Below are 8,253 nucleotides of genomic sequence, written 5' to 3' on the forward strand. Positions count from 1 at the left end.
ACAGTAGCCCTAAAATCCAAATTTCGCGAACTAAACAAGGGCTTATATGGAGTGTCGTATAGGGTGTTTGAATACTAATAAAAAAATAAATTATAGAATCCATCGGTAATCCGCAAGACGAATTTATTAATCCGTTATTAGTACACGCTTTACTGTAGCAACACATTATCAAATCATGGACTAATTAGGCTTAAAAGATTGGTCTTGTAAATTAGTCGTAAACTATGCAATTAGTTATTTTTTAGTCTATATTTAATACTCTATGCATATGTCAAACATTCAATGAGATAGAGATCAAACTTTAGAGGAAGTACCAGGTCTAAGGGGGTGTTTGGTTCCATGGACTAAATTTTAGTCCATGTCACATCGGATGTTCGGATGCTATTTAGGAGAACTAAATATGAGTTAATTATAAAACTAATTACATAGATGGAGACTAATTTACGAGACGAATTTATTAAGCCTAATTAATCTGTCATTAGCACATATTTACTGTAGCACCACATTGTCAAATCATGAACTAATTAGGCTTAAAAAATTCGTCTCGCAAATTAGCCACAATCTGTGCAATTAGTTATTTTTTTGTCTATATTTAATACTTCATGCATGTGTCCAAACATCCAATAGAACAGGGACTAAAATTTTCCTATAGGAACCAAACACCCCCTAAGTTGTGCTTGCGATAATGGCAACTGTCCATGTGCTCAAAGTTTGTGCTGGTCACAAGTAATATAAAATAATATGAGAAACCTGGACATCGTAGTCAGGATGGCCGAGTGGTCCGAGGTGCCTGACTCAAGTTCTGGTGCTCTAACGTAGGCGTGGGTTCAAATCCCATTTTTGACATGTTTTATTTTTGGGGCTTAAGTCTGTTTTTAAGTGAAATAGTGATTTTACCTTTGTTTTTTTTAACTTTGTGCTTTTATCCTTGCTTTTTTAAAACAAAGAGAGATTCTAACCCTTAACTTTTGGACAAAAGAACAACTTTGTTCATGCATTTTTACCCCTGTTTTATTATGCTATTTGTGTTTTTACCCTTGTTTTAGATTAGTAAGTTGACATTTTGTATATAGAATTTTTAGAAAAATTCGACGGCATTTCTGGTGACAAACCATATAAACAGAATTTAATATCATACAACAAATTAATTTCACACATATTGCATTAACGGCAACAAACCAGATCCATGTAATATGCCATCACACTACCATATTAGATGTCAACATAGAGGTCCAAATAACATGTCAAACACCAATATAGAGGTCCAAATAATATGTGAAACACCACATGACATGTGAAACAAAAGTAGAACTAGTAGTGAGTTTCCTAGGCAACTAGCAGTGAGCTACGTATCAAGCATTAAAACCCAACAAAGCACCTCTGCATCAATAGCCTCATAAGCACTTTCTTTGGTGGCAGCTCTCTTTTTTTTTGGTGCATATTGTCTTTTTTGAATGGGGTTATGGTTGTTTTGTTTATTCCTATTTTATTTGTGGCTCTCTCATTTGTGGCTCTCTCACAGGTGCCTTCCTCAATTAGGAGCACACTAGCCCTCACAGTAGGGTGAAACCTTCTCTTTGTTGGAGAAAATTGCAGTGGCCCCTCAAAAACATTTATCTGAGCATTGATACATACTAATCCGTCCTCTACATTGATTAGAAACCACTCAAATAAATTTTCATCAGATTTAATTTCCATAGAATCATTCTCCAAATCACGGCACAAGGTAATGTACTGTTTAGAACCCCACAAGCAATGCTCAGCAATGAAATCAACTAGCTACAGCAGCCCAAAGCTATTTATGTCAACAACTTTGGTTGGCAAAGTTCTACCTTGCCACCATGTTTATGGACCACTGTCTGGCAAGCTAAAAATGAGCACACTCTAACAACAAGTTCCAATTTACTGTGATTTAGCCTACAAATCACAGCAGGGAAGAAACGAGTTAACACATCTACTAGTCGCGGCTATTTTTCTACTGTATTGAAGCACACATCTCAGAAATTGCTGAATATACCTGGGCTCTTCCATGGTGGCCGGCTCTTCCATGGTGCCTGATTGGAGATGTCGGTCAAGATGCTGCTGTTGCGGGCTCCATCCTGTGGGGAGGGGCTGAGCGAGACCCCCGGCCGCACCACCGAGGGCGCGAGCCGGGGGTAGTGGGCTGGGCGGAGCCCACGCAACTCTCCAAGCCGGTAGCCGCGCCGCCGGGGGAGGACGAGACAAGCCGGGGGAAGCGGGCCGGAGGGAGGAGGAGACGAGCAGAGGGGGAAGCATGCCAGGGGGAGGAGGAGCGGCGCCGCCGCTTGCCGCGCCGCAGGGTAGCAAAACCCTAACGCGAGTCCATGCGTCGAGCCGCAACTCCCTTCGGGGATGATTCGAGAGACCGTGACAAAGGAGATAGGGAGTGAGGTGTACCATGGTCTTTTTGTGTAGGTGCCTTTTCTTTTTTCTTTTTTTTAACCAGTTAATCCAATGATTTTAGACGGTGTTACAAAGGAGGGGTAGACGGGAGCTTCGTTTGAATATAAGACGGCAAAATCACAAAGTTAAAAAATGAGGGGTAAAATCACCATTGCACTATGGAACAATGATAGAAACATCAAATTCCCTTTATTTTTTTTAATCTTGTTTACGCCGAATTAATTGAAATGGGCTAGCTTTCCTTTCCTGTTTCATTTGACAATTGGGCCTCAGTTTTTTTTGGGCCGCGCCATGCTTTGCAAATTGGGCCATTTTTAAGCGCCGTTCTCAAGTGATTCTTCTATGGTCTATTTAAAAAAACTTGCTCATTTTAAATTAAAAAATGGTGATTTTAGTTTTATCCTAAGTCATACCTTTAAGATTCTTAGCTAAATTATATAAAAATTACACCAACATTCACAGGGCAAATTAGTTTCACTAGATTCTTCGTAAAATGTGAAAATGTCTTGATAGAGTATTTATTTGAACTTGCATATGTTAACTTTCTTTCTACGTATTTAGTCAAAATTAGAGATGTTTAACCTGAGACAAATCTTAAGCGTTACATAATAATTTTTTGAACGGAAGGAGTAATATTTTTCGTCTTGTCATTGTGGTATAGTAAACTACAAGCTGAGCCTGATCGAGAAGGACAGAAGGTGCCGGAGTTCTCAAGGAACCAGACTTTATTTAGTGATATATATATATCACGAGGTTGGGGAGAAAGCAAAAAGAGATAAAATTAATTGGGGGTGAAAGTGGCAGGATGAAAGCATGAAGCAATCTGGAAAGCACATGAGAAGGAGAGCGGTCTGAATCTGATGGTGGCAGCAACAAATTCAGTCCTGAAAGCACAAGAGCACAGAGTTTTTCTTTGGAAAAAAAGATAAGCACAGCAAGGCAGCACAGTAGAGAAGAATATGAATATATGATGAACCGATGAGAACGGAGGTCTTCATCCAGCAGATTTCGTTTTTGTTATTTTTTTGTTTTATTTAAACGCTACACCTGTTTGATTCAGCTTTTTTGAGCTTTGCACCAATCGCTCTGGCTCTGTCTGTAGACGTGCAACATCTGTAGAAGGCATGCGGTGATGTATGAAATCTCACGTCGACCGTTGATCTGTTTTGGAAAACATTTTCACGGGTGGATAACAACATGTTAATTATGACATTTTGCATTTTTGTGCTTACGTTACTGCCAGGAGCCGTGGAGGGTGGATAACATAACAACAAATGAATACAGCTGCTTTTGGTTGCTTTTCGAACAATGGTAAAAATACCATTGAGGAATGGATAACAGTGCCCAAATTAGAAGTCTCTCCCAACCGCCAAAGGTTAAGCTTGGTTGCCTCCTCCAACTAATCAAATTCCAGCCTGAAAATGCAAAAAAAGCATGTGTTGGGCGTGACGCACTTCTATGATCGCCGAACTCGGATCCTCTACGCCGTAACCTTGGCATGCATCGATCGCAGCGAATATGCCAACCTGATGATTGCTTCACTTTGTATAATACTCCTAATAATGGTAGAGTAATAACAATGGTATAAAGAGCGGATAAGGAATCTTGTTCTGAATCCAAAAAATATGATACTCCATGTCATCCTCGTCCATCCAATCACGGCGCGAAAACTTGCAGCCATCATGTGCTCGTGGTGATTGGTTTGGTTGAGCAACACATGGGAGGGGATGAGCAACATATGCGATGCGAGAGCGAGACGCACTCCAGTAGTCCAGTGCATGCAGGGCCGTTGCTACATCATGCGTGCACGAGCGTGGGAACGAGAGGGGGACCGGATCTCGAGACCAACGACAGACGTGACGGCCGAGAGCTTGAGCCAGCCGACAGGATAGAACAGGTTAGTCGTAGACGAACATAAATTTTCAGTCAGAATAGTATTTTTCTCTCACACCAAATCAGCTAACAATAATAATCGATGGTATACGATCGTATCAGCACCAGTCGAACATGCCGGAAATCACGGAGTGTGTGTACCAGTGCCAGGCACCGTGCACAAATCACCTTCTCTCCGTCCGTCCCATTCCGATCGCCAACTTGGTCAGGTGGGTGTCTGCAGTTGCACACGAGCAATCGAGCAGGCCGTCGAGCGTCAGCAGGCCGGCGGTCGGCCGGGTCGTCGTATAGCGAGGGAGACACTTGTTGGGCGGAGCCTTCCGTCCCGCGGCGGACGGACGGCGACGCACGCAGCTGAGCAGCTCACGGGTCACGGCCGACACGCCGCATGCTGTCTGGACCGGGGTCCGGGGGCGGTGGGGTCGTTCACTGGTGGAGCAGAGCACGTACGCTTCCGATCCCGATCGAGTCGGCCCCGTCCGCCGCCCGCGGCGGTCGCGCTCGAGCTCCCACAGCCATGAGTCCGGACGGGGACCTCCACCAGCCACCCGAGGTATCGCCTCCACAGAAACAAAGGCAAAGCCGTGCCCGACATCAACGCCTGATCGTTGCCCGGCGCCGGAGAAACCGACCCCGGCAGGGCACCTCCGCTCAACAGGTGGCCGGTGGGACAAGATCTAGCTATCGGCCAAGGAACTGCTCGCCAAGAAATATATTCTTTTTTAACGAGAGAGATTTGTACAAGTGAAAGAAAGATGGAGCTTTGACAGCGAAGAACTATTCACTGATCATCATCATTCAGAATGTCGAGTAACTAATGTACAAGGAAAGGACAGCAAGGACACGCACAGATCATAAGCTCCCTCGCGGGACGGCCACTAATAATTACAAAACTTTCCCAGCAATGGGCGAGGGAGCTAGCTAGCTTGGCCGGATTAATTAGCGGCGCCACTAGTTGGCAGCACACACAGTGACACACATCGGAGTCGGAGGTCTTGATTAATTAATGGAGTGGTTACGTCGGGGCCGGGCGCCGGCCGGTGATGCTACCTAGGTTAGGTAGCTAGTAGGAGCAGGCGACCCTGAGCATGGTGCGGCCGCGGAGCATGCCGCGGTACAGCGCCTCCCGGTTGGCCGGCATGGGCGTCCTCAGCGCCGCGGCGCACGACGGCTCGGCCTCGGCCTCGGCCTCGTCCCGCATCGCAGGGGCGGCGGCGGCAGTGGCGGCGCCATTGTCCTTGTTGTCCACGACGTCGTCCGCGAAGCGCACCCGCTTCTGCTGGCTCCCGCGCCGCGCCATCTCCCGCTTCTTCTTGTTCCGCTTCTCTGCATGCGACGCGCACGTACGGGGACTCCCGCCGTTAGGACTCTCAAACAAGTAACGCACCGGCAGTCCGGCACCGCACGCGCACGGCGCACGGCTGGTTGGGCACGCGCGCGTACGACGCCGCACCGCGGCAGAGGAGGAAGGAAGGAACCGAGAAGGAACGGACGGCGCGCGCGCACTTACCGGACGAGGAGAGGCACGGCCGGAGCCGAGGAGACGGGGCGTCGGAGTCGGACGGGACCAGATGCGGCTGCTTGGCGCGGCACAGGGAGTAGAGGACGAGCGTGCCGGAGAGCGCCATGGCAGTGGCCGCGATGGCGAGGCCCGCGTGGGAGCCGCCCGACGACGAGGACGAGGACGGCGCCATCCCGCGCCCGGGAGATCCAGCCAAAGAGTAGTAGCGCTACGAGCAGCAGCAGAGCCCGCCGGCGAGGGCCGAGCCGAGGGAGGGAGGAGGGAGCAGGGCAGTGAGGGAGTATTTTGGGCGGAGCGGAGGACGGAGGTCGTTGGGGGCGTTACGTTGGGCCGGGTGGTTGTCGGGGGACCGTGTCGTGAAATCCATTTCAAAAGCCGAACCCTGCTGCTCTATTATAATAAAGGAAGAAGAGAAGACGGGCTAGTCTTTTGGCGGGTCCGTCCGTCATAAGGTCACATTTGTTTACTACTAATCCAGATTTATGCTAATCCGCTGCGTGAAGTTTCTTGGAAACCATTTGGCCGTCGTATCATCTGAAATCCATTTCAAAAGCTACACGGATGACGTGAGAAAGGCATGTCGCTACACGGGGGCTCAATGCATGTCTTGGAGGGTGTGCTGCGGAGGGGGCGTAGCAGGTGTCACTCTCTCACTGGTGCTACGGTAGTCGGTAGCTTAGATGTGCCATCAGTTACAGTTCTTTTGATCTAAGCTAAAATAGTTGTGCGTATGAGCCTATCTAGGGTCGAAGGTACAAAAGTGCGAGATTATCTTCGGATGTCCACAGCAATCGAGCCAACCTACAACAATTACAAATAAAAGTTTCTATAATAATTTTGAAAACCAAAAACAATATCGGTTATCCAAATAACCTAATGGACTCAGGGTAGGTTCAACTTACTCTAGTTTTTTATTCACTCTTCGCCTCTCTCCTCCCTATCAGTTAACTTCGTGAAACTCTGATTGGTAGCATCCCCGTGTTGGGATCCGGCCCTAAATAGATTGATAGCATCATACGTTCTGATTCACATTTTATTTTTGTTATTTGTTATTATACCGTGTGAGGACTAAGGAGGCGATGCCAAGCGTGGCTCTGCGAGTTAGCACAAATTAGGCTGGATTCATATGGGAGCTGCATTCTTCAGCCGAAACAAAGTGCTTTCAGCGTGAAAACCAAATTCCATGCATGTCTGGACAGGGGAGAGCGATATCGTCGTAAGGATCTATTTGGATCACAACTGGATTGTTATAATACATGTGATTATTATAGTTAGGATTATGGATTATAATAATGAGTGTTTCGATCCCTATATTATTATGACTGATTAAAGTGAGAAGTTCTTATATTACCGTCTAGATGACGTCGAGATAATTAAGAGAGGAGAAGGTGGGGAAGGGAGAGGGTGCAATTTGGACTCCCCAAAATCATGTCTTTCCTGGATTATGAGATTTTAGTAATAAGATATTTCGATTGTAATAATTCATAACATAATCAGTTTTCTTTGGATCATAATCTGATTATTATAACCATAGGTGTTCAAATAGGGTGTAAGCCTGAAACATTTACTAGCAGCATTTATCCATAGCATATGATGACATAGGAGTAGTTAGTTAGGTGCATGATGATGGTATCGATGGATAGGATAGCATCAGCAAGCAAGAGAAAGTAGTACTCCTACCGTACCGGAGCGGTATACGACGGCCACAAGCAACACGTGCGCATTGCATTTGCATTTGCATTTGCATTTGCATCATCGGTCTAGACGGCCGGCCGGTCCACGCAAAATAAGCCTAAACTACAGGAGTGATAGCGTAGGCAGGACAGGAGTCGAGGCGGGCCGCGGGCAGGCGTCTTTGAATTTGATCCGGCACGGCATCCCCCATGGTTGGACACCGTCGCCATCAGCCTCCTGTGCCCTGTGACTGTGAGTGACCTTATAGCTCACGCACGGCGGCCTCGCCGAAATCGCCGTGTCCTAGCTAGTCCTAGTCCTCCTATCCAACGACGGCTGTTGCCGCATATGATTGCGGAATCCTGCTGTTTCCGTCGGCCTATCGATGTTGCTTGCACAGACGCAACTATCTAGTGCAGCCCGCCAGCGGTGACGCACACCGTGAAAGGGATGCCAAAAGAGAGGTGAGGTGACACCCCAGCACTTTGCACCCAGAGCTAGCGTAGTTTATGCAAGATTTGCTTACACACCAAGATTAGCTAGTTGGTAGTGCTCTGTTCGCTCGGAGGAATTCTGAAGAAATTTGAGAAATTTATAAGAGAGAAATACTGTTTTGGATAAAAAAAGAAGTGGATCAGACTAGATTTAAGGGCACACGAACCGGACCGGTATATCCTAGATTCTCAGGGTGACGTGACGTGGGGAGGAGTGAGTGGAGTGCTATGTGTGCGAGCAGCGCT

The 8,253-nt window shown here is 46.9% G+C and overlaps 1 protein-coding gene and 1 non-coding gene across 2 annotated transcripts; one reads left to right on the top strand and one right to left on the bottom strand.

Moving 5' to 3' along the window:
• Positions 1-762: 762 nt before the first annotated feature.
• TRNAL-CAA (transfer RNA leucine (anticodon CAA)) lies at positions 763-846 on the top strand. The gene has a single exon. It is a non-coding gene; the product is annotated as a tRNA-Leu (tRNA).
• Positions 847-5,079: 4,233 nt separating this feature from the next.
• On the bottom strand, positions 5,080-6,210 carry LOC136529015 (uncharacterized). Its single transcript, XM_066522035.1, has 2 exons — positions 5,828-6,210; positions 5,080-5,643 (listed from the first exon to the last, which is right to left on the bottom strand). The coding sequence occupies exons 1-2, from the start codon at positions 6,009-6,011 to the stop codon at positions 5,381-5,383; spliced, it is 447 nt and encodes a 148-aa protein (XP_066378132.1). The 5' UTR covers positions 6,012-6,210; the 3' UTR covers positions 5,080-5,380.
• Positions 6,211-8,253: the final 2,043 nt, after the last annotated feature.

This window comes from Miscanthus floridulus, chromosome 19 (genome assembly GCF_019320115.1).
Source record: "Miscanthus floridulus cultivar M001 chromosome 19, ASM1932011v1, whole genome shotgun sequence".
Taxonomy (NCBI): domain Eukaryota; kingdom Viridiplantae; phylum Streptophyta; class Magnoliopsida; order Poales; family Poaceae; genus Miscanthus; species Miscanthus floridulus.